This window comes from Meles meles, chromosome 3, assembly GCF_922984935.1.
Source record: "Meles meles chromosome 3, mMelMel3.1 paternal haplotype, whole genome shotgun sequence".
NCBI lineage: Eukaryota > Metazoa > Chordata > Mammalia > Carnivora > Mustelidae > Meles > Meles meles.
Window position 1 is genome coordinate 141,140,779 of NC_060068.1, and position 24,322 is coordinate 141,165,100.

At 51.8% G+C, this 24,322-nt stretch overlaps 1 protein-coding gene across 2 annotated transcripts in view; it reads left to right on the forward strand.

Annotated features, from left to right (window-relative positions):
• The window catches only part of ANXA6 (annexin A6), a 46,738-nt gene extending 35,736 nt beyond the window's left edge, over positions 1-11,002 (forward strand). The window contains exons 21-26 of one of the 2 annotated variants that reach the window (XM_045999349.1): positions 3,014-3,031; positions 3,786-3,879; positions 5,033-5,128; positions 6,508-6,566; positions 7,891-8,013; positions 10,193-11,002. In XM_045999349.1, the coding sequence (XP_045855305.1) occupies positions 3,014-3,031; positions 3,786-3,879; positions 5,033-5,128; positions 6,508-6,566; positions 7,891-8,013; positions 10,193-10,252 (450 nt within the window). In that variant the 3' untranslated portion in view covers positions 10,253-11,002. The remainder of the gene's footprint in view (positions 1-3,013; positions 3,032-3,785; positions 3,880-5,032; positions 5,129-6,507; positions 6,567-7,890; positions 8,014-10,192) is intronic. The other variant, XM_045999350.1, reaches the window with a different exon arrangement.
• The last annotated feature ends 13,320 nt before the right edge of the window (positions 11,003-24,322 follow it).

Here is a 24,322-nt window from a genome sequence, read left to right on the forward strand (position 1 = left end):
CTTTGTAGAAACTCTAGAAAACAGAGATAAGCCTAAATAAATACATACATACATGCATAAATTCATAACCCACTAGTGACAGCCATTGTTAATATTTTAGAAAAGACAACTCTAGTTGTATTTTTCTGTGTACATATAAAAGTGGATCCCTGGTTTAGAACAGTTAGGAATTAGTATTCCACGAATACCATTCATATTATTTTTTAAAACCACCGTGCATACGAGCGTGCCGTGTTCACCTGCCATCCTGTGGGGATCACTGACTGCTTCCCTTCTACCCTCCGTGTTCCAGACAATAACACAGACAATCTAAACCAGAGGGAAGTGAAGACCTGTGGCCAGTTTGGGATGATTCGATCCCCGGGCTGTTATTTTTGAACATACGGTTTTGTTGAGCTTGAACCCAGACACCATGCTTTCGGCCCATTGAAAGCCTACACCTTACTGGCTCATGGCATCATCACAGACGTGCGCAACCATCACCAGTCCATTTTAAACCATCTTATCACCCCTAAAGGGACCCTGAACACGTTCCTCGTTTCCTCCCTGCCCTCCAGCCCTGCGTAATCACTAACCTACTTCCTCTCTCTGTAGGCTCACCTATTTCATATAAATTGCGTCATACGATACATGGCCCTTCGTGACTGGTTTCTTTCCCATAGTATGTCTAGCATTTGTATTTAGCTTATATCGGTACTTCATCCCTTCCCGCTGCCAAATAATACCTCGTTGCATGGCCGCATCACCTTTTTTTTGTCCATGAATCAGCTACTTGACATTGGACTACTCAAGAACAGCGCTGCTTGCTGTCCACACGCGTGTCCGTGTTCTGCGTGTATGTATATTTTCGTGTCTCTCGGGTAGATAGGAGTGGAATTGCCGGGTCATGGGATAACTCTGTGTTTAGATTTTGGAGGGACTTCCCAGGTTACTTTTTGTGTGAAGTAGCTAGGCTAATAGGGAAAAGCCTTTGTGTTGATTATTTGGAAAATTGTTTTAACAGCCTGCTGCGCTTGTCGTATTGCACATATCATTGCAGATGCGCTGACAAACAAATATGTCTGGGGTCCTCTGACCCAAAGAAATGACGGCTGGCACGTCAGATTCCTTTTCATTTGCCTTTTTTTTTTTTTTTTGAGAGAGAGAGAGAGAGAGAGAAGGTGGGGAGGGGCAGAGAGAGAGAATCTTAAGCTGGCTCCACGCCCAGCGTAGAACCCTAGGCAGGGGCTCCATCTCATGACCCTGAGATCATGACCTGAGCCGAAATCAAGCCACTCAAGTGCCCCTTTTGTTTGATTTTTAAAATATCTCCCTCTCTTTAAAAAACAAACAGACAAAAAAACGGGTATTTTTTAGCATCGTTTTTTTAAAATGGTGGTAAAATGCACATAACACATAAAAAGGCGTGACACGTCATAAAAGGTGCCATCTCCACCATTTCCCCATTTAGTGATGTCAAGCACGTCCCCCTTGCTGTGCAACCATCACCACCATCCGTCTCCAGAACTTAGTTTTCTCTTGTAAAACTGAAACTGTGTCCTCATTAAACAGTAACTGCCCCTCCCCCTCCCCCAACCCCTGACAACAACCAACCCCTTCTACCTTGTCTCTCTGAATCTGACTATGATAGGGACCGTGTGTAATTGCAATCCTGCAGTATCTACCCATTTATAACTGGCTTATTTCACGGATCATAACGTCCTCAAGTTTCAGCAAGGTTTTTAATACAGAAAGGGATGAATAAAGACCAGAAGTATCCCGTGATCCCCATGGCCCCGGTAACTTCTATTGGACATTAAAATAAAACGTCAAAAGGACACATTTGCTTGTTGAGAAAAGGGAAACATAAAATTTCAGGAAAAATCAAATGCAAAAGCTTTCCCAGTCCTCCTCAAAGGTAACCACCACCCGTGGCACCTTGACCATGCCTATAACTTCCCAGCAAATACATAAGAGCAAGGGTGCCTTTACCTTTTCTTATCCAGATAAAAGGAACACTGTTGCAAACAATGTGCTCTGCTTTTGTTTGGCTTAATTGAAGGGGAAACTCTCCTTCTCAGCACTGTAGACTCATTCTTTTGAATAACTTCGTGGATTTCCATTATTGGATAACCATAGTTTGTTTAACAAATCATCTATTGGTGGTTTCCAGTTTTTCCTCTATTACAAAGAATGCTGCAGTGAACACCCTTTCCTGCTATCTTGAAAGACTTTGGCCCACGTGTCAGTAAAGGCACATTCCTAGTGATGTCATTGCTTGATCAGATGTCATGTGCATTTAAAATTTTGAAAGATGTTGCCAATGTATGTAATAAGAAGAGCTTTCTAAAGCGTAAGGCTATTGTGAAGTTTATAAGGAGGATGGTTGGGGTCTGCCCCATAGAATCAAGGGCTCAGCAGAGTTTCAGGGAGACAGGCAAGGGCAAAACCCAGTCTGGGGCCCCCAGGGCGGGCTGTATTTTTTTCCCAGACACTCCAAGGCACTACTGCTTGCCTAACAACATCATGTTCTAAGGACTCAGCATAACGCAGTGACCTGATGTAAGATGACTGGACAGCTGGCATTTCCCCCCAACCTGATTTTGGCTGTGCCCTCCACCAGTCCCCTCCCCTCCCAGGCTCAGCTTCCCTGTCTCTCCTGTAACACAAGGGGGTAAAATGATGGTCTCAGACCCCTGGCGGTAAAGGATGTGAGGGATTCAGCGCTTCTCTTCTCACTTCTGGGCTGCTCTGTGGAGACAAGCAGGCTGAGGGCTGGAGTCACCCTAGGTGGCCAGGAGTGACAATTAGAGTGCCCTATTCTGTGTCCTCACCAGCCCCTCAGGCAAACACTTTAAAATTAATTCCCAGGCCTGTCCCCAGTTGGGGCTCCAGCCCAAAGATCAAGGAAAGGTGTTTTCCTTCCTCCCTGTCCACCCCCCACCCCGTCCCCAGGGCCCCAGAGCCATCTCTCCTGGCCTCCTCTGACTCAAGCCTTCCCTCTCTCCCTCCTCTCTCTCCTCCCTGCTCTCAGGTGGCTGCTGAGATCTTGGTGAGTGACCTGTTCTTCACGGGGATGTTCGTGGCTTCTCTGAGTGAGGGCTGAGTGGCTATGCCTCTGGGTGGGCTGAGCGGCCAGTCAGGCAGTGGTTGGGGGCCTGCCCGTAGGTTCTCTCTCTCCCTTTCACAGCCTCTTAAGAGCCCCACTGGGTAAAAAATGGGCCAGGCAAGTGTTTCCCAAATTTCAGCCACTTACTTCCCACATACCACCAGCTTTTGAGTATTTTTCTTTAAATGGATCCTTTTTCATCTGAAATGAATTCTTTTAATGTCGATTAAAATTTAATGTCGATATGGTTGGCTGGAAGATCCTCGTGGAAACATATATATGCAGCGTGTTATATGTTTGCCTGTCTACACTCTTGGGGAAACACTTGGCTAGGCCATTTTCCTTGCAATGGACAAACCCACTTCCCCAGAGGGCCTTTCTGGAGGGCTGGAGAACAGAAGGACTCTGGGTCCCCATGCCCAGTGCCTGTTTGCACTCCCTTGGGCCCCAGTCACAAGGCCCTGAGGCCAAAGCGGAAGCACCCGGTGCAGAGCACCCCCGTGTCAGTCCAGAGGGTTCCTGGGAACTGGATGAGGGGATAGAGGGTTAGGGAGGAAGGGGCCACGGTCAGCCTCCTTAATTGGGTTGACCCAGTTTCTGACCATCCTCACCCCAGGCAAAGACCTGAAAGCGAATAATAACCAAGGCTTTCTGGTGTCTTCCCTCCCAAATCCTTGCCCCAACCTGGGATCTGCAGGAAATAGCAGACAGACCCAGCGGAGACAAGACTTCCCTGGAGACCCGTTTCATGACGATCTTGTGCACGCGGAGCTATCCGCACCTCCGCAGAGGTGAGGTCTCAACCCCTCCCCTTCCCGATGCTGCAGGAAGGTCCCCAAATCTGACGGGAGCCTCTTATTTCTCTGTGGCCAGAAGAGCCAGGTGTCCACACACCCATTCCTTACCCAGCAACGGAATGTTGAGGCTGGTAGGGAGTCTGGCTTTGGCTCTGCTCCTGACCCTCAGCCTCGGGCCAGCGCCCTTTACCTCTTAGGAAAGCAGGTGGGATGCCTGGGATACAGGATGGCTGGTGCCTGTCAACCCCAAGGACACTCCAGTAGATTGGTGGTGGCTGCCTCCAGAGCTTAAGTGTCATGACCCTCTGGCAACGTCTGCCAGGAATAAGGCAACAAGGTGTGCTGATGGCACCAGGACCAGCCACACGTCTCGGAGCCCCAGGCGGCCACATGCACAGGGCGCACCTGACATTAGTTGTTCATGAAATGCCCTGGCCACTAGGACATTTATGGTTTAATGTGGATTTGCCTGGCACTTTTCAGTAAAATACATAAGGTACATTAGCATAGCGGCTGGAAGAATGGACTTGGGAGCCCGATTGCCTTGATTTGAACCTCCCCCTTATCAGCTGTGTGACCTTGGGCAAGTTAGTGAATATCTGTGCCCTCATTCCCTTATCTGCCAATTGGGATTTTAGTTCTACCTCCCCTGATTGTTATAAAGATACAGAAAATATAATGCATGAAAAGCACTTAGCATAATGCCTGGCACATGACTTCGTCCGTGTCTTCGTTATGATTACTTACATTAATCTCTATCCCAGCTTGACACAGGAGGAAGGGGAGGCCCAGAAGGGGGTAGGGGTTCTCCCAAGGTCATTCAGTGGGAGGCAGAGCCTTTACCAGGACCCCAGCTCCTTTTGCTACCCCAGCCCACGTTCCTAGAACTCGTGTAGCACTCTGGGGCACCGTCTGATTTGACACAGTTTTGGCTCTGAGCCCAAGGCAGCCTCGAAGTCAGAATTTCCCTCCCACCACGATCGTGCCCAGTGCACTTGGGCCTGGGCTGCAGCCGTACCTGCTGTCCCTTTCCCCTTTCCTGGGGCATGGCCTGGGAGGGGAGCTGGGTGGGTGGGGCAAGGGTGATCTCCCCACACCCTCTGAATTGAAGCTCACCCCCCACCTGTGGGGCTTCTCTTGGGGCCAGTCTTCCAGGAGTTTGTCAAGATGACCAACTATGACGTGGAGCACACCATCAAGAAGGAGATGTCCGGGGACGTCAGGGACGTGTTTGTGGCCATCGGTAACTGATGGATGTCCCAGGAAAGGGCTGGGGGCGCTGGGAACTTGGCCAGATTCCCTAGACAGCGGTGGCCTTGGCGGCTTCTAGAGCTCCTCGTACTGGAGAGTAAACCCCAGCATTGTGGGGGTCCTGCCAGCATGAGGTGGGGGGTGTTAGTGTGAAGACTTGTTCCAGGCTGCAGAGCAGGATGATGGAACAAGCTCTCCCAGGGGAGGTCATGGGGAGGGCAGGGGCAGGGCAGGGAGGGGCCCAGTGTTCTGCAGGACCAGGGTGTGCACACCCACACATGCGTGTGCACTTACACACACACACATACACACGTGCATACTGTACCTGGAGAGTTAGGAAGGTTGGTGTGAGCCAGTACATGACACATACCCCGGGTGACTGTGCCCTTGGGGTGTGCATCTCCAGCCCCTTGCCCCCTGCCCTCCTCACAGACACACTTTTATATCCAGAGTCATTCTGGATTTCAGATACTGGTATCTGAAATCTTAAGCTGCCTGAGACACCCCACACTGTGTGGGCCCTGGAGCCTTGAAATCCAGCAGCTGCTGAGGGCTAGAGCCCCCCAGGCCTTGGGAAGGGGCTGGGACTGGTACAGCCAGGCGGCGTTATGTGGGGTTGGGGTGCGTGGGGTGCAGGGCTGCCAGCGCAAGCTGCAGTGGGCAGGCTCTGGAGCAGCACAGCCACGGGGTGGGCACAGTGCCTTAAATCACACCAACAGACAGTCATCGGTGGGCCTGGTCTTCCTGTCCATCAGTCGCTCTCCAACATGAGGCTGCTCCAGAGTAGGGAGCCCCAACCATGCTGGTTTGTACTAAAACCAGGAGCGTCCCTGGCGGAGTGGGACAGGTTGGTCACCTGGCTTCAGAGTCGCAGTCTGAGCGCATCTGGTATGGGCCATGAGAGTTTGCATTTCTACCAAGTTCCCAGATGCTGCTGCTAGAGCCATCCAGGAACCACGCTTTGCGAGCCTGTGCACAAAATATTTCTGGGGTCTGGATCTGGGGGGTGGCACCTAAAACCCAAGTTTTCAACAGGTTCTCCAGTGATTCTCAGGCCCTTTGAAGTTTGAGGCCCTGTGCCTTGGGTTAATGAGGGGTTTCTTCCCTTTGAGTCCTGACTGATCTCGGTTAGCTGCAAGCCCTGTAGCAGGAAGGGAGTTGTAACCCAGTGAGAGCCAAGTTGAGGAATGGGGCAGAGGAGGAGGCATCAGGAAGGGGGAATGAAGGTGTCAGGCCCTGGGTAAGACCCTGGGATTGGCCGTGACCTGCAGGCCCAGGCTGGAAGGAGGGGTGGTGGGAGAGGACAGCCCAGCCCATAGTCTAGGCACACCGCCTCTGACCAAGTTCCCTGCGTCTCTCTCATCCTACCAGTTCAGAGTGTCAAGAACAAGCCTCTCTTCTTTGCTGACAAACTTTACAAGTCCATGAAGGTAAACAAACCTGCTTGTTTGTTCCCTTCCCTTCAGGCCCTTCTGCCCACCCACAAACACAGCTGTGCGCGGTCCCCCCAACCCTGGCCAGGACTGCTGGCCACTGTTTCTGCCCCCTTGATGCTTAGCAGCCTCTGCCCTGTGTCTGACTCTAGGATAGTGGTTTTGTTCCCTGGGGAACTTTTGGCATGTTCAGATGCGTTTTGGTCACCACCCCTTGGAGAGTGTCGCTGCTGGCATCTGGTGGGACGAGAGCGGGGGCTCTTAAACATGCTACGATGTACAGGACGGGTCCCCCAGCAAAGAGTGACATGGCCCCAAAGGCCCAGGCTGAGAAACTCGCTCCGGGGACACTGGGCTGAGTCAGACCCAGTCTCTGCCCTCATGGAGCGCACAGTCGAGCAGGTGACAGTGTCTCCTGTGACCGATGATTACAGAGGCAGCCGGTGCTGGGCGCTGGGACTAGCCCTGGCTTCCTGAAAACCCAGGCCTCTGTGGCCTCCTTCTCAGCCCAGCGAGGGGTATCTCAGCTGCTAACAGAGCCTGGGCAGGCTGTTCGGTGGCCTGACACCCCCCTCCGCCTACAGCCTCAGACATGAGGGCCATGTATTGAGCACCCACCATTGTCAGCCTGGAACCCCGAGCTGGTGTCCCGGAGCTCCCTCGGGCCCAAAGTGGGCCCTGCCTGCCCACACATTCCATGTCCTGTGCCTGATCCGTGGGCCCCCTCTTCGTTTCCCTTCAACTGCTTTAACAAATTGCCACAGACTGAGTTATTTTCTCATGGTTTAAGAGACCAGACGTCAAAATTGAAGGCATTAGTTCCTCCTGGAGGCTCTGAGGGGGAAACTCTCCCATGGGTCTCTCCTAGCTCCTGGTGGTTGCTGGGAATCCTGGTGTTTCCTGGCTTGTAGGCACGTCCCTCAGGCTCTGCCTTTATCCTCACTCGGCCTTCTCTGTGTGTTTACCCACGTGTCCCCTTCTTACAAGGATACGAGTTGTTGGATTTGGGGCCCACCCTAATCCAGTGTGCCCTCATTACACGTGCGAAGACCCTATTTCCAAATTAGGCCCCGTCGTAAGGTTCCAGGTAGATGTGAATTTTGGGGGCACACCGTTCAACTTTAACAGCTTGTTTTTGCCTATCTAGCCAGTGCCTGGCACAGGGGAATCTGGGTCAGCACTCTTGCGGAAGACTGAGGCAGAATGCCCCACAGGGTTTGGGGGAGAAGGAAGAGAAGCAGACGGACACCCATGAGTTCTTGCCTAACCTGACCCTGTTTCCCCTCCTGCCCTCTGTCTCCCTCTCCCCTGGCTCCACCAGGGTGCCGGCACAGATGAGAAGACCCTCACCAGGATCATGGTCTCCCGGAGTGAGATCGACCTGCTCAACATCCGACGGGAGTTCATTGAGAAATACGACAAGTCTCTCCACCAAGCCATTGAAGTAAGGGGGAGGGGCTGGAGATCAGTGGGGAAGGGCGGGGGGAGCACCACATCCCTGAGCGTGGGATTACTAATCCCTCCCATTCCCAGTCTTTTTCTGAGTTCTCTCTGACAGCAGAGATTACTGATTCATTAAGACCTACTTCACTGTGTATACAAAAATAAATTCCAGGTGGCTCAGAGGGTTATAATGAAGGACTTCTAAATAAAATAGCCCATCTGGGGGGGGGGTGCTTTCTAAAGACAACTTTGTTGTTGGGACGCCTGGATGGCGCCGTCAGTTAAGCGTCTGCCTTCAGCTCAGGTCATGATCCCAGGGTCCTGGGATGGAGCCCCACATTGGGCTCCCTGCTCAGTGGGGAGCCTGCTTCTCCTTCTGCCTGCTGCTCTCCCTGTTTGTGCACACGTGCGCTCTCTCTCTCTCTCTGACAAGTAAAATGAAAAAAAATCTTTTTTTTAAAGATTTATTTATTTATTTGACAGAGAGAGAGAGGGAACACAAGCAGGGGGAGTGGCAGATGGAGAAGCAGGCACCCCGCTGAGTAGGCAGCCCAATGCGGGGCTCAGTCCCAGGACCCTGGGATCATGACCTGAGCTGAAGGCAGATACTTAACGACTGAGCCACCCAGGCACCCCTAAAATGAAAAAAATCTTAAAAAAAAAATAGAGATAACTTTATTGACACATAACTTATATATCATAGAGTGCACTTATTTTAAGGTGCATTTAATATTTTTTAGGAAATTGAAGGAGTCATGCATCATCGCCACAATGCAGTTCTAAAACATTTCCAGCGTCCCTCTAGGATACCTCACCCCTTATATCCACTTACTTATTTCCACCCCTGCTGTAGGCACCCATCGTGTGACTTTCTATCTCTATAGATTTGCCTTTTCTGGGTATTTCATAGAAATAGAGTCATGTGGTAGGTGATCTTTTGTGTCTGACTTCTCTCACTTACACAGCCTTTTTTTTTTTTTCTTTTTTTGTCTTCGATGTTGGCCAAGATCTTAAAGTTTGATACTGGCCTTGGCTGACAGCCTGTGGGAAATCTCACAGCAGCTTCACCCAGACTTGGTGGGGGTGTACATTGTTAGCACATCTTTGAAGGGCAGTTGGGCAGTTTTCAGAATTTCAAACACATACGCTTTGAACTTGGTGATTCTGCGTGTGGGAATTGATCCTACAGACAGAGCTACACATGTTCCCAACGAAGTGGAGGAGAGTGTTTATGCCAGCATTGTTTACAGGAACAAAAGACTAGAAGCCTTCCGGACAGAACTGGTTAGAGAAAGTGTGGTACATCCATAAGATAGGATATAATACAACCATGAAAAAGCATGAGCAGCTCCATCTGCTGATTTGGGATCTTCTCTAAGTCAGAAGGGTATGAATGCTGTGTGTCCATGTGTGTAGAAAAGGGACGTTCTATACCTATACTTGTTAGCATATGCCCAAACTGTTGCTGGAAACCCAGACACCACCGTGCCTCTCTCTTGATTTGGGGAAAAAGGTGTCAGGGGTGGGAGATTTTTTGTTGTGAGATCTTTCCTTTAACTTACCTTGTTTATAATAGTGATTTTTGAAATAAAAAATTACAAAAGAAAAGAAAAACAACATGTATCATAAAAATGACAGGAGCCACTGCAACAGGAGGGAGAGTCTGGCCTCCCGGCGCTGTGCTGTAGGCCCGACATTATGATGCATGCTAAAGCCAACGATGTTCCTGTAAATTCCTGCAAGGGCCTGGTACTTAGCAAGGGCTCCATAGTGTTGGTTCAAATGAGGAGTCTCGTTCACACATGTCAATGGCTATGGGAGGAGGAAGGCAAGAATCGAGGGCAGGAACACTTCGTAGAGGAGGGGGCATCTGACGTCAGGCAGGATTTGGGGGTGGTGCAGAGGGCGTGTTGGTCAGAGGAATGATAGATATTAAAGTAGGAGGATGAACCAGGGTGCTCCCACCAGGGAGGGGGGAGGGGGAAGTAAAGCCAGCCCACAAAAGGCCTTGAAGCCAAGCTGAGAGTTTAGACCTTTTCCCGAGGGTAGCGAGGACCCACAGAAGGGACGTAGTCATATTTATGTGTTCGGGAGACATTAGGCTGATAGCCACTGGGAGGAAGGGGCGTTGAGGCCATCAGGACTGCTCTCACTCACTGCTTTTCCTCTGCTCCTGCCAGGGTGACACCTCTGGAGACTTCCTGAAGGCCTTGCTTGCTATCTGTGGAGGCGAGGACTAGGGCCACCGGCTTTGGCCAGCACCTCCGCCGAGAAACGGTCAGCAGCACCAGCCGCCATGACCAAGCCTGATTGCTCCAGCTCCCGGGATGAAGGAAGGGACAGGGGTGGGGGGGAGGGGGTCATGGGTGGGCTTTTGTCTTCAGCCGGGGTTTAGGGAAGGCTCCCCCTTCCACGGGCCACTGAAGGCCCAGCACGGTCACTCCTGCTCCCGTGTGAGCAGCTGAAGATCCGTAGCCACAAATCCCGTTCATCTCCACTCCCCATCTTCCACCTTGGCCTTTCCCGGCTTCTGTCCCTCGCTGAAGCCACTGCCCTGGTTTGGGCTTTGTCAAATCCAAAAACATACTGAGCCTCTGCCTGTGAAATGAGTGGAGTGTGTGCTTTGAGCCGTGGGGTGTGGTGGCCGGTGCCAGCTGAGTGTTCAAGGGGAGGGGACAGACGGTTAATGTCTTCCTGCCAGTTGCCAGACCTCCCACTGTTTCACCACCCGCCCCCACTCAGGTTTTTGTGCGAAAGATGGAATCAGGCATCTGGATACCTTCAAATTTGTGTCGCCACACATGTGCTTTCTAGCTTCTGGCCAATTTCTTTCCCTCCCCGAGTCCTACTTTCATATCTAAAAATGAGAAAGTTGGACAAAAGAATGTTGACTTTCTCTTCTAACATTGACATTGTAGGATGTGCCCCCAAATCATTCCCTTTCCACCAGCCTCTTTAAATAAAAATAGACCTATAGACACATAAACACATTTCATTTGGGGACCTGTGTTTTTGTCTTAGCCCTGCAGCCTGAGGTAGGCACCTGCCCAGGAGTAAGTCCTAACCTCATCCTCTTGCCTGGGAATCCCAGGTGAGAGTGAGCCAACATCCAGCCTGGGCAGGCTGGCCCAGCCCCCTCCAGCTCTAAGCTCCCCTCTCTTCCCTCTGCTGCCTGGACGTGGCTCTGTGCGTTCTTCATCCATTACAACCAAACCCAAACTTCCTCTTTAGAGCTACTCAAGGGCACCAGATGTGATCGTGATCTGGGGAGGCCTGTGGAAAGTTTCTGCATTGTGCAGATCACTGATAAGCAGCAGGCTCAGCTGCAGCTTCTCTGTCTCCCTCCCAAGAGCTGTGTTTCTGCTCTGAGACTTGGGCACGAAGCGGTCCCTCGAGTGCCGTGAGGGCGCGGGCTGGACGGAGGGCCCTGCTCCCTGTCCCAACTGGCCTGACCTATTTTGGCAACTCAGAGCCTGTTTGCTACAGTAGGTGTGCAGGGATCACAGGGTTTGGGCCAGCCACTGCCCTCACTGGGCATCTCCACAGTAAGAGGATGGACCCCCCCAGTTGTAAAGAGCCCCATCTTCATCTCTGCCATAATGATGATGAAAGCAAGTCTGTCCTCCACTTCCCTCTACCACGCTGTGAACCCAAACAATAGGAGGGTCCGCTGAGAGTTTTTGGGGGGGATTTACCCGACTTCACGCAACTGTTACCAAAAGATAAATTAACAAGCGATTAAGAGCTGTGGAGTCAGACCTTTGCTGCTAACCAGCTGTGAGCCTCCAGGTCCACACATCTCCTAGCCTTTGAGGAGGAAATGAGGCGACACCTGGGAGTGCTCAGCAGGGGCGGGCCCTGCCTGGGGTCGGCTGTCAGCACCACCAGCCCAGAGGCAGGCCCCACCGTAGGAGATGATGAGTGGACCCCGAGGTTTTCTGAGCTCTCTTGTCAAGAACTCAGCAGCAGATCACAGAGGCATCCAAAGACAAACAGGAAAGTGCCTTCAAATTGTGTGCCAAGGGGAAAAAAGCTCTGGAGTCGAAAGGAAAGAGTGATGGAATCCCAGAGAATAGAAGCAGGAGGCTCCCTGAGGCCAAGGGGAACACACAAGCAGAGAGACCAGGAATTTCTAGAATCCCCAGAAACCAGGAATGAGGAGAGCTCACGGAGCGCTTGCAATGTACAAGACCCTTCTAATTCCTCACGGTGCAGCTTTCACTTTTCAGTGAAGGTGGGCTGCAGTCTGGGATTGGTCTCTCGAAGGAGGGAGACCCTCAGGGTTTGGGGGGGTGAGGCCGATGAGATTAGAAATGGGAGTTTACATCCAATGACAGAGGCCATCAGCGTTTTCTCTTACGAGGTGTGGGGGGGGGGGTCCTTTGGAGGGAAGGCTAACCTCGTGCTTGAGAGCACTTGAGAAAAACCTGTGAAGGAGGGGTGGCCCGTTGGGAGGCTGTTGCAGTGATCCCACTTAAGACCCAGGTGCCTGCAGAACAAACCGCATTTTCTCTTGGAGCTGCGGCAGAGGAGGGAGTGGCCGGTATTCCGGTATCCGCTACCCGAATCCCGGCACCTCCCTCCCTCATTCGCGGTCATTCTACTTACTGCACGCCTCCCCTGTGCCCGGCCACGTGCCTGATGCTGAAGCTACAACACGGAAAACTGTTGAGTCCTGATCCCTAAGAGCTGACCCGAGTGTCCCTCCCACCCGGCCTTCTCCAAAGCACGGTGTTGAGGGACACCGAAGGCCTTTCCCTGGCCAAAGTTCAAAGGAGACACGTGGCAGGGACTAAATTAAAACTAAAAGGAAAGAGAAAGCAGAAGCCCAAACCACTGCTGTCTCAAAGCGGGAGAAAAGGAGGATGGTGGTGATGTTTTCGGTGTGGAAGGGGCCCTCGGAAAGTCTCACCTCCCTCTCCCACTTACAGACAACAGTCACTTCCACAGAGGAAGCGACTGGCCCCAGGGCACTTGGCACTTCAGCGGAGGACCGGAGGACCGAGGTGGAGCCCCTCAGTCCTGCCAGGTCCCAACCTTCTGGCGCTGATCTTCCTCTTGCCCTGGACCCTGGCCTCTCCCTCCCGGGACTACGCCCCCGCCCCGCCTCTAGCTCCTTGCTCCGCCTCCTGCCTCCACGCCTGCATTTTCCCCTCCCAGGGAACACTTCTCAGAACCCCTAAACCGGGGTGCTCCAACCTCTGTCTTTGGGGCCACAAGGAGCTGTCCCTAGTGACCGGCGGGGAGGGGGTTTCCGGGCACCGCTGGGGCCACATTCCCAGCTGTTGGAGAGCAGCGTGAGGACAGCTGGCTGTTGGAAGCCCCCTGAAGGGTTCCCCGACTTTGCTGAGCGACCAGTCACCTTGGGAGGAGCAGCTTCTTCTCCGCAGCCCAGACTTACATTGCAGTAGTGCCCGGGATCACCCCGATTCTCCTAATGAGGAAACTGAGGGACCAAGCGATGAAGCAAACTGGCCAAAGGCACAGGGGACACACCATGGACTGAGCCGGAAATGGACTGAGAGCTCATCCAAACCAACGCTCCTGTTTCAAACTCCTTAAGTTTCAAAATCGAGGCCCAGGGATCATGGTATTGCTGGGGGTCAGCACCTGGGTCTCCTGATTCCTGCTCTGCTCACTATAGACATGCCGTTGTCCTCCTCCTCTTGATTGATTGAAGCCAGACTTTGCTGCGAATGGGAGGGAGAAGTGCCAAGTTGCCCAACTCGAATTTCAGAGCCCCAAAGCAGCAAATTGGTGTTTCTAACAGACCTCAGAGACCTCAGGTTTCCCCAGGCAGATTTCCCCACTTTATAGTTGAGTTAGGCAAGCAGGAAATAATAGTTCCTAACTGAGCACTCTACTCAGCAGTTAATCTATGAAAGCAGGCAGGCCGGCTGGATTGGAAGCCCAGCCAACCACTTAGAAGTAGCTAAGTCACTTGGCCTTTCTATGCCTTGATTTCCTTATCTGTAGAGTGGGAATCACAAAAGTTTCTACTGCACCAGATTTTGTGAAGATTAAATAAGGCAATGCACGGATATCTCTAAGCACACCTTCTGGGACATAATAAGGGCCCCATGTTGGGTCTTCGTTATTAATACATAGGCTGGATTCCATTTCCTAAAGGAGGACTTGGAGGGGGAATCTCTTTCAACAACCTCTGATGGGTCCCTACACTGTGCCTGCCCTTACCCCTAAAGAGCTCAGTGGGGAAAAGAAGAGAAAATACAACCAAGACAGAGCAAGAGGTACCTCGTGCAGAGGCCACAGATAACCAAAGAAGGACGGACACAGGACCCTTAGAAAAGGGGCATGTGAGAGGCACCTCAAAAGATGAGGAGAGATGTCTTCAACAATAAAAGATATCGAAGAAGAAAGGGAGTTCCAGGCAGAGGCAACAGTAGGAGCAAAGGCCCAGAGGTGGGAAGTGGAGACCATGGGAAGTGGCCCTGGGTGTCTTGGATCGCATATCCAGTGTGTGAAGACAACATATGGGAGGGTCACAGAGAGTCCAGGCCACAGTGTGGACCTTACCCTCCAGGCCCTGGCCAGCCCCCAAAGGTGCCAGGGACAGCGGTAGTGTGAGTAGAATATCCTTTAGAAAGAGGTCTCTGCGGCCAGCGTGGAGAAGGAAACTGGCTGGGAGACCATCAGACAGGCTTGCAGTGTTTCCCAGAAATGGAGGGGGGGGGACATGAGCCAGAGCAGAAGAAGCTGACATGGAGAAAAGAGAAGAAAGATATGGTAGTGCGGGAAACCGAGGAACCTGCTGTGGAGAATCAGAGACAGAGGCAGATACACAAAGCCAGATGTCACTATCTGGGAACCCAGAGGCAGGAAGTGCTTTTAAAGCAGGATGTGGGGGCGCCTGGGTGGCTCAGTGGGATGAAGCCTCTGCCTTCAGCTCAGGTCATGATCTCAGGGTCCTGGGATCAAGCCCTGCATTGGGCTCTCTGCTTGGCGGGGAGCCTGCTTCCTCCTTTCTATCTGCCTGCCTCTCTGTCTACTTGTGATCTCTGTCAAATAAATAAATAAAATCTTTTAAAAAAATAAAAAATAAAAGCAGGATGTGAGGTCAGAGGCTTCTTGTACCCACCTCACAGATAAGGAAGAAGACCTAAACCAGAGCCATCTGGGAATGAGCCCTGCCCATGAGCCCAGCTGTTGTAGCAGTTTCCAGAACATGTATTTCCTTCTGTGGGATGGTCTCACTCCTCCCAGCTACCACCATCTGCCTATTGTTCTGCCAACTGAAATCAGAATGACCTAGTGGCCCCCCCACACTGGGATGGCTTATGGACCTTGACCTGGAGATAGCCATAGGCGGGGACAGGATGGCCTGATAGGCGAGCCAGGAGGGCAGGGAGTGGACCTAGAGATCCCACACCTGTGCTGGGCCGGTAATTTCTGTTCTCCCACACAGCTGTTGTCCTCTCAAAGTCCATAAATACTATTTATCACACACCCAGAATTCCAAATCACTGCCTGTCATACCCACAGGGACACACTATGTATATCCAGAATCAGAAAGAAGCCCACGGCTGTTAACACACGCACAGAAACACACACTGCAGACCACGTGGGGAAAAATCAAATGATTGGGCCCCAAACACACTGCTTAGAAGTACAGATACTGCCATCTCTACATGAACTACCGGCCATACAGGAAACTCTTTGCACAAGTACCCAGACTTGCCTTTCACACACACTCCCTAGGGGGTGTATGCACTCGTACTTTGCTTGGCACACAGCCTTAGTATGTAGCACACAACTCCAGAAATCAGTGACCTGCCTGCTCTCATGTACGTTCTTTCACAGGACAACAAACCACAAAACCACCGGAATCCACGGAGGGCAGACTTTGCACCCAACTGCTCTGACTTGAGCCTACTCCTACTGGCATCCCTGCTCAGAGGAAGCAGAAGCAGCTCCTCAGAGAACCAGGCTATAAGTGGGATCAGCCTTCCAGAAAGAACAAAATCCCTGTGTCCTCCTGGGGTAGTGAGGCTCCATGTGAGTGAGATGTAAAGAGGCAAGAGGGAGAGATTTCCCTTCAGAAGCCCCCATCCATTCTGTCCCCTTTTCTAGGAGTGTTCTAGAAGCTAGCAGTGGAAGGGTTAACAGTGCCCAGGCCACACACATCCCACCTTTGGGCTTTGGAAAACCTGAGTGCAGGGATTTGCCCAAGGGAAGTCAGGGGCACTACCTCCCTATCTGCCTTTTAGCTGTCCCCAGGATAAAACTCCCCAGGTGAGTGAGATGGAAACCCAAAACGAAACTTCCCTGGAGTTCTCTGACTCTAGCCTTGTTGCTGTCACTCTGGCCAGCGGGCGCAGCAGCTCCAAATCCACCCCCATCACGGATCCCCCAGGCCTGCTCTCCCCTCGGGGTGGTGCTACGTTCTCTTGGGCAAATGTACCTTCCCCTCACTGGGCCTCAGGCTCCCAGCTCTCCTAGGGAGGAGGCTGTCACAGGGACCAAAGGAGATAAAGCATACAAGGGGCCTGGCACGGGGCTCTGTTGTCAGACTCTGTCACTTGCCTTCCCAATTCCCCTGTCTCCCGGTCCTCTCTCCCCAGGCCCCTCTCCCATCCTGGGGTCCAGGTTCATTGGCATGCATTATTTGCATAGACATGAGACCTCACCCCCCCCCCCCGGGGAAATTCCCCCTGGTGACCAGGCTTCCTTTCTGAGGTCAGGCCACATCATCAGATGCAGCGCCTTCCTCTCCAGCTTGCCCCAGCCTCCTGCTGGTTTGGGCCCCTGTTATCTGGCAGGAGGAGACCCAGCTTCACAGATTTAGTCCATCGTGGGATCTGGGGATCTGGGGTGCTGTCCAAGAATGTGAGCGTAGAGGGTGGGCTGGGGGCCTGGAGCAAAGCCAGAAATGACAGACACCGGAGGACTAGAGAAAAAGACAGCAGGCAGGAGGTGGTTGAGAAAACTAGTAATACTAGCTAGCTCTGTCAGCAACTCCCTGCCTGACCTTAGGCACATGCCTTCCCCTCCCCGGGCCTTAGTTTCCCTTTCTGTCCAGCCAAGGGAGTGGTCAAGATAATCTCTCAGTTCTGTTCCAGATCGAATGAGCTAAAAAAAACCACTTCCTTTAGCAGCACAGTCTTGCAACATTTGTCCTTGGATCTTCTTCCTTTGAAAAGAACCTTGCAACATACTGCCCTGAATCCATTTCCTTTCCTTTCCTTGGAAAGCACAATTTTGCAAAATGCATTCCTGAATCCCATTTTTTTCAGATGTTCCAGAATGACACGTACCTCCTCTCCATGTGGTGACTTGGTTTGAGGTGGACTATTGCCTTTCATATCCACTGTGTGTAATGCCCGGTGACCCACAGCGCGTGGATTCGAGCTCTCTTCTCTCCAGATTATAAGATCTGTTGTCTTCTTGGTCTCTGACACTGGTACTGAGAAGGCACTTTTCCTGGAACAAAAAGGGGAGCAGTGAGGTTCCTGGACCACCTGCATCAGAACTAACGATTCAAAAGGCAGCTTTGAGAGCAGGAGTCCCAACTTTGAATCACCTGGGGGAGCCTTTTTTTTTTTTTTTTTAAGATCTTATTTATTTATTTGACAGAGATCACATGTAGGCAGAGAGGCAGGCAGAGAGAGAGAGAGAGGAAGAAAAAGGCTTCCTGCTGAGCAGAGAGCCCAATGCCAGGCTCGATCCCAGGATCCTGGGATCATGACTCAAGCTGAAGGCAGAGGCTTTAACCCACTGAGCCACCCAGGGGCCCCGTGGGGGAGCCTTTCAATGCCAATCCCAGGCCCACCCTCCACCCCGCAAGATCCTGATATAATTAGTCTGCGGTGAGGCCTGCACATCTGTATTTTTACCAAGCTCCTCAAGTGATTCTAACGTGCAGTCAGGATTGAGAACCACTGACCTGAGATCAGTCTAACCCAGACACATGGATCAGATGATGCTGGCAGATGCTCAAATGGATGACCCCCTGACCTGTGATATTCCTAATAAAATGACCTCAGGGGGCGCTTCTTCTATGCACACAGGTATTCCCAGGATTATAGATGGGCCAAGAGCATTGACCCCCTTTCCCAGATGAGGAAGGTGAGGGACAGAGAGGGGAATGGCTGCTCACATCACACAGAGAGTTAGTAACAGCAGTGGGACTGGCCCCTAGCGGAAGCTGGTAGACCCAAAGCATTTTTGCAAAAGTCATGGATTTGATGTGTGGGTGACCCAGGGAAATATTAGCACGCTAGGTACCGCCCACTGGTCCATGACACTGAGTTCTTGGCTGCCTTTACAGGAGCAGATGATACTCGGTTTTGAGCGGGAAGACCCAGTTAGGGAGCTTGGGCCTCTCAAACTACTAAGTACTAAGATCACGGTGGGAGCTTACTGAAAATGCCGCCTCTCGGGCCCTAACCCAGAAAGTATGATTTCTTAGGTCTATGATGGGATCCAGAAATCTGCCCAGAGTCCTGGACTAGGTCCCCATGGCGTGAGGAATTCCCATCCTTGGGAAGCATTCAGCAGACTTGGTGAATCAGAAAACCCATGGAGTCAAGTCCATTCATTTGTTAAATAAATATTGATTGACTAGGATGAGACTGGCCCAGTGCTATTCCCAAAATGTCAGCGAGACCAGAGATGTCAGGGCAGGAGAGGTGGGCCTGAGCAATTAGGTATCATGGGGTAGGCCCGTGAGAGGTTCCCTGTGTGTATCCAAATTCAGCCATCTTTTGAGGTCCGGCATGGATCTTGTCTCCACCAGGTGAGCTCTGTAGACATGACCTGAGTTTGAACTCCCCTGTGCTACTCATTAGGGTGTTGGCTTAAGCCACGTCATCAGCAAAGCAGGGGTACCAATCTCCTAGGGTTCTGATGAGGAATCCACGAGTATCATGCCCAGTACATTAATAATAAATAATAAGATTATTTATTATTATTTATTAAATTAATAAGATTTATTAATCTTAAATATTAGCTATTAGTGGGCGCCTGGGTGGTTCCGTTGGTTAAGTGTCTGCCTTCGGCTCAGGTCATGATTCCAGGATCCTGGGATCCAGTCCTGCACTGGCTCCCTCCTCAGTGGGGAGTCTGCTTCTCCCTCTCCCTCTGCCCCTACTCCCTGCTCTCCCTCTCACTCTCTTTCTCTCTCAGATAAATAGATACAATCTTTTTTAAAAATTAGCTATTAGTGTTATTATTTCCTGATCATCTTGGCCTGCCCTGATTTCTCCTTTTTCTGAACTTCTGGACTTCCTTACGGTATCAGAATGGAAGGTCCCTTAGTGATCATCCGGTCTGATTCCTTCACGTTACAGAAGGGGAAGCTGAGGACCAGAGAGGTGAAGGGACTTGCCCAGGCCACACAGCAGAGCCAGGACTCAAGCTCAGCTCCTCTGATGCGCAGTCCAAGGGTCCCTTCCTCCTTGATGTCCATCTCACAGCCTGAACAAGGAAGGCAATTCCAGGGAATCCATGGCTGGATGAAGAAGAGGTGTGAGAGAAGGTGGGAGAAACTAGTTGTGCTCAGCACTTCAGTACGGAGAGCCCAGAGCCAGTTGTCCCCCAGGCTCTGCAAGCCAAGTGCTCCTGCCTAGAGTTTCCAGTTCATGTGGGGCAGCTCCTTGAACCTCCCTAACCCTTCAAGGTCCTTCCATCATCTAAGATGCCCTGAGCAGGAACCAGTCCAAGCAAGGCTTTGTGAAGTCACAGATGATCTATGATCACTGAGGCCTGCGGAAAGATGTCAGGTTTAAAGGAAACACTGCAATCCAGGCACGTCAGGGCTAGATTACACACTCTACTGGTGAGGAATCTGAAACCCAGTTTCCTCAAGGAGGGGACATTTCAATTTCACACAAGGTCCTAGCTGACCCAGATGGCTGGTCACAGGCCACCAGGAGGCTTCCCAGAGGGAACCAGGGGTAAGATTGCTCTCCCTGATGCTAAGTCCTGCCACCATCCTGAGTGCCTGTTCCTGCCCAGCTGGGGACATGGGTGAGGAAGGCCCTGCAAGCAGGTAGCAGAGGGCAGAGAGGGGAGCATATGATGCCGTCAGCTTGAGGTGTAATTTACTCCTTGCAGAGAAAACGGTCTATGTGCAGGGAAGTGTATCATCCTTTGCACTTGATCTAGCTCAAGGATTGGTGCTGTTAGTCCTGTAGAACTTTCTTTGTGGATGGAAATGCCGATACCATATGGTAAGATAAGCACTTGCCCCATGTGGCTATTGAACATTTAAAAATTGGCCAGTGCGACCGAGGGACTGAGTGCAGTGTGGGAAAGAGCACTGGGCTAGGAGTCAGGAAGTCCCTTCATTTAGTCACTTGGAAAGTCACTTCCCCTGTCTGGCCTTCACTTCCTCCTCTGCTGGGCCAGGAGCTCTCTCTAGCGTTCCCCATGGAATCCTAATCTGGAGGACACAGAAGCAGGAGAGGATTGGATTCAGTGCACTCTCCCCATCTCTCACCTCCTATCCTCCGCCTCCCAACCCCCTGCTCAAGCTGAGAGTGGCCCCTTGTGACTTGGCCTTCCTTATTTCTCCAGGCCCCCCTCTTTACTTCCCCCTTGCTTCAAACTCCATGTTCCACTTCGAGTGAACAATTTTCAGTTCCCTGAATGTATTCTCTCTTTGCATATTCTATTCCCTTTGCTAAGAACACTGTTCCTTGTGCTCTTGCTTGGCTGCTCTCAGATCTCAGCTGATGTGTCACTTCCTCCAGAAAGGCTTCCCAGATCTCCAAATCCTAACTAGATGCTCCCTGTCCACGCTCCTGTAGCTCCCTGTATTTCTCCTGTCATAACACATCTCTACCATTCTTGATTATAACTACCTATTAGCCCACAGCACCCAGAGCAATGCTATCTAGTAGAATTTTCTGTAGTGATGGAAATGTTCTACACATGTGCAGCCTACTGGGACAGCCACATGTGGCTACTGAGGATCTGAAATATGGCGAGCTCTACCGAGGAAGTGAGTTATTAATTTATTTAATTTTAACTAATTTATAATTAAATAGCCATGGGTGGCTTATGGCTACCATACTGGACAGGGCAGGAAGTGAGTCTGACGTGTCCATCCCTGTATCCTCAGCAGTCGGTAACGTTGCCGTTAAGAACAAAGAAGTTCTAGAACCTGAAATGATCAAGAAAGGCCAGTTCATCCACAGCCAACCCATGTTCTCCCCAAGCATCTTATCGGTGGATAATGAACTAAGCCCTTATGTTTGTAAAGTACTCAAACGTTCAGAATCATTCTGTTTTAATCACCTCATCACAAGAGGCAGGCCCAGCAGGACTCATTATACCCATTTTATAGCCGAGGATCACCAAGGCTCCGTCTGGATGGGAAAGTGAGGAGCAGCAGAACCGGCTGGTTAGTGTAGAGCTGGACGGCTCCTTGCTAAGGAGCTCAGCTTGCTAAAGGCCCCACTTGACCTGGAAATGAGAGCCAGCAGGGGACTTTTCCTTCCCTGTGGAGAGTTCACAGACACTAAATGGAAACAGATGGAACAGGGATGGGGGAAGAGGATGTGGGCTGGGCATCTGGCCCTTTACTGAGGGTCCTGGGTGCTGGAATCCCCCACCTCAGGCAAAGGAGGCATTAGCGGTCTTCGGGAGAAGTCAAGGGCTGGGGTAGGGTGGGAAGACCAGGCTACCCCCACGCCAGTTCCTGGTCTGGCCACAGAACCCTCAGGCTTCCAGCTCCTCCCCAGAACGCCCTCCCCTCCCCGGAATGCTTGACAAGTGATAGCCAGTCTGGGAAGTGACAGGTGGGGAACTGACAAAGAAGGGCCCTGTGCTCTGCCAGGGGGGGCAGGATGGGGCCTCAGCTGGGCCTTGTGGGGTTGCCTGGCGGCTGGCTCCTCCATCTCGGGGAATTCCCCTCCTGCCTAAAAGTCAGCCCAGCCCAGCCCTCCTTCCTGCAGAAGCACAGCGAGCTGACGAGCCTTCACAGGGTGCCAGCCCCCGCTGCACCCCCGGCGTCTTCTCCTGCCCCAGGTAAGTGACTGAGCCCTGGGGTGGCGGGTCAGGACATGGCTAAGGGCTCAGTGTGTGAGGGTCACCAGGCCACCCCCCAGCTCTGTGCCAAGAGCCACCTGGCCTCCTACTTTCCTGCCAGCTGGGGTTGGCTGCTCCCCGGGGCCAGCTCCCTCTTCTCCTACCAGGGCTTAGGCTCTGGGCCTCTCTACCTCCTTGCCTGGTCTCATTCTCCTCTTGCTTCTCTCCCTCCATTTCTTATTTCCTCTTCCTGTCCTCCTCTTCTTGCCCCCTCCTCAGCCCGTGTGTTTCCTTCGAGCTGCTGCTAGTTCTTCCCAAGGGAAGGAAAAAGCAGAGTCTATTTTTGTCTTCTCCTTCCCTGAAGGAAAGGGATTGGGGTCACAAGTCTGAACGTGGATTTGTGTTGGTGTGAGAATGTGCATCTCTGTTTGTGAGTTTTGTCTGTGTCAGATCTGTTGAGGTATACAGGAGTGCAAGTTCGCAAGTGTTTCTAAGCGTTTGCGTGTCTGGGAGTGTCTGGGTCATTATATGAATGTGTGTGCGTCTCTGGGTGAATGTGAGTTTTTGAGGGTGGGCGAGTGTGTGTGTGTTGCCCACGTCAGTGGTCTATATAGCGAGGTAGGGAGAGCCTGGGTGGGAGTCTAGCTCTGTCTCCCTCGGGAATGTGATGGAGGGCTGGGACCCTCCTCAGTGCTGGAGCAAATGGCTCTCCGGAAGGTTCGCCCACCTGCTTCCCTCCTAGGGCTGGCTGGACCCTGCTGTGGTTGAACATTTCATACGGGGTCTGAGGCCCAGGGAGAGGGTGAGAGCTGGCAGACGGTGGTGATATGGCCTCCTCTTTAATCACAAACAATCCAGATTTTCCAGAGCCAGTCGGAGGCCCAGCCCCGGGAAGTCCCTGACTAGGAGGGGCAAGGAGTAGAGACCAAGTCATTGTCACAGCGGCTTCTGGGCTGGACAAGAACGGAGGAAGCAGAGGGAGGGACCCTGAAAGGAGGAGTATGAGAAAGGACATGGGGTGAGGGTGGTAGGAGGATTGCTCCCTGGGCCCTGTTAGGGCTTCCCAGGATTAGGAAATGTCTGGTTCCCATGGGACTGCCTCCCTCAGACACTGGGCTGGGCTGACCTCTCTGCACTTCCAGGAGGATCGTGAGGAGCAAGCTTGGATCCAAACTCAGATCTGGCTTGACACCCTGACCTGAAGACAAGGAGGCCAGAGGGAGAGGACGTGGACTAGGGGAAGCCTGGGGCTCCTGGGAACTGTGGGAGGTGCCTGGCCACATAGGCTCTGAGGCCGGGAATTTCCCCCAGAGTCACTGGCTCTTTCCTCTCCACAGTGGTGTCCTAGAAACCCTAGCGTAAATGGCAGGCCCAGGGCTGCAGCGGAAACAGCTGGGAGGGAGAAGGAGGAAAACAGGGAAGACCCTGGAGAAAAAGTCAGGAGACATGCCATATAGGCCTGGTGCTTCTGAGGACACTTTGTGAGGCCTGGGCAAGTTCCTCTGCAGCTCTGGGCCCTGGGCTTTGCTGCCTTTAACTCATGCCAGGCCCTATGGCACCTCATTCTTTCTCTACCCTATGCACGAGACCCTGCCCTTCACTCTCTTTGTGAGGAAACCGGCAGAGAGTGATCACAAGGTGTAAGGGCTGTGACCTAAACCCACATCTGTCTGACTCCAGAGCCCATACCCTAACCCTTGCATGCCCCACATGCTCTTGGAGGAAGGGCAAATTGTGAGTCTGGTACAGTTTAATTCACCTTAAGGTGCCTAATGAACATGAAAAGTTATGGAAATCTTAGAGCCATCCATTCATCCCTCATGCAGTGATCTGGGAGGTAGATAGAATTAAAATGCTTCTGAGGCTGAGGATGGAAAACAGGGACCATTGCTTCTGCTTACTTATTTCTTACCAAAAAATACGGTTACCTACCATTTCAGCCAACGGCATGTGCTTGACTTGCATTTCTCATTTAACTATCACTAAAATCTCTCTCTCATGTGCACACACCCAATACCAGAAAGCACCTAGAATTCACCAAGGGTTTTATATTCCCCAGATTGCCTCAGGCTATGGGACCAGGAGACTGGATAGAAGGAAGGGACCAGAGCCAGGATTGCTCTTTTCCTAGTTCGTTAGCTGCTCACCTTGAGTTTCATTCCCCTGCAGCCAAGACCCTAACTCACAAATTCACCTCCTAGAGTAAGGCTGAGTTTGGTGGTTTTAGAAGCTCCTCTTCCCATCAGTGGGGTGTACAGATGGCCCTCAGTGGTTGTATCCATGTGAGAGAAAGGTTGGATCTGATCCTTCCTAAATGA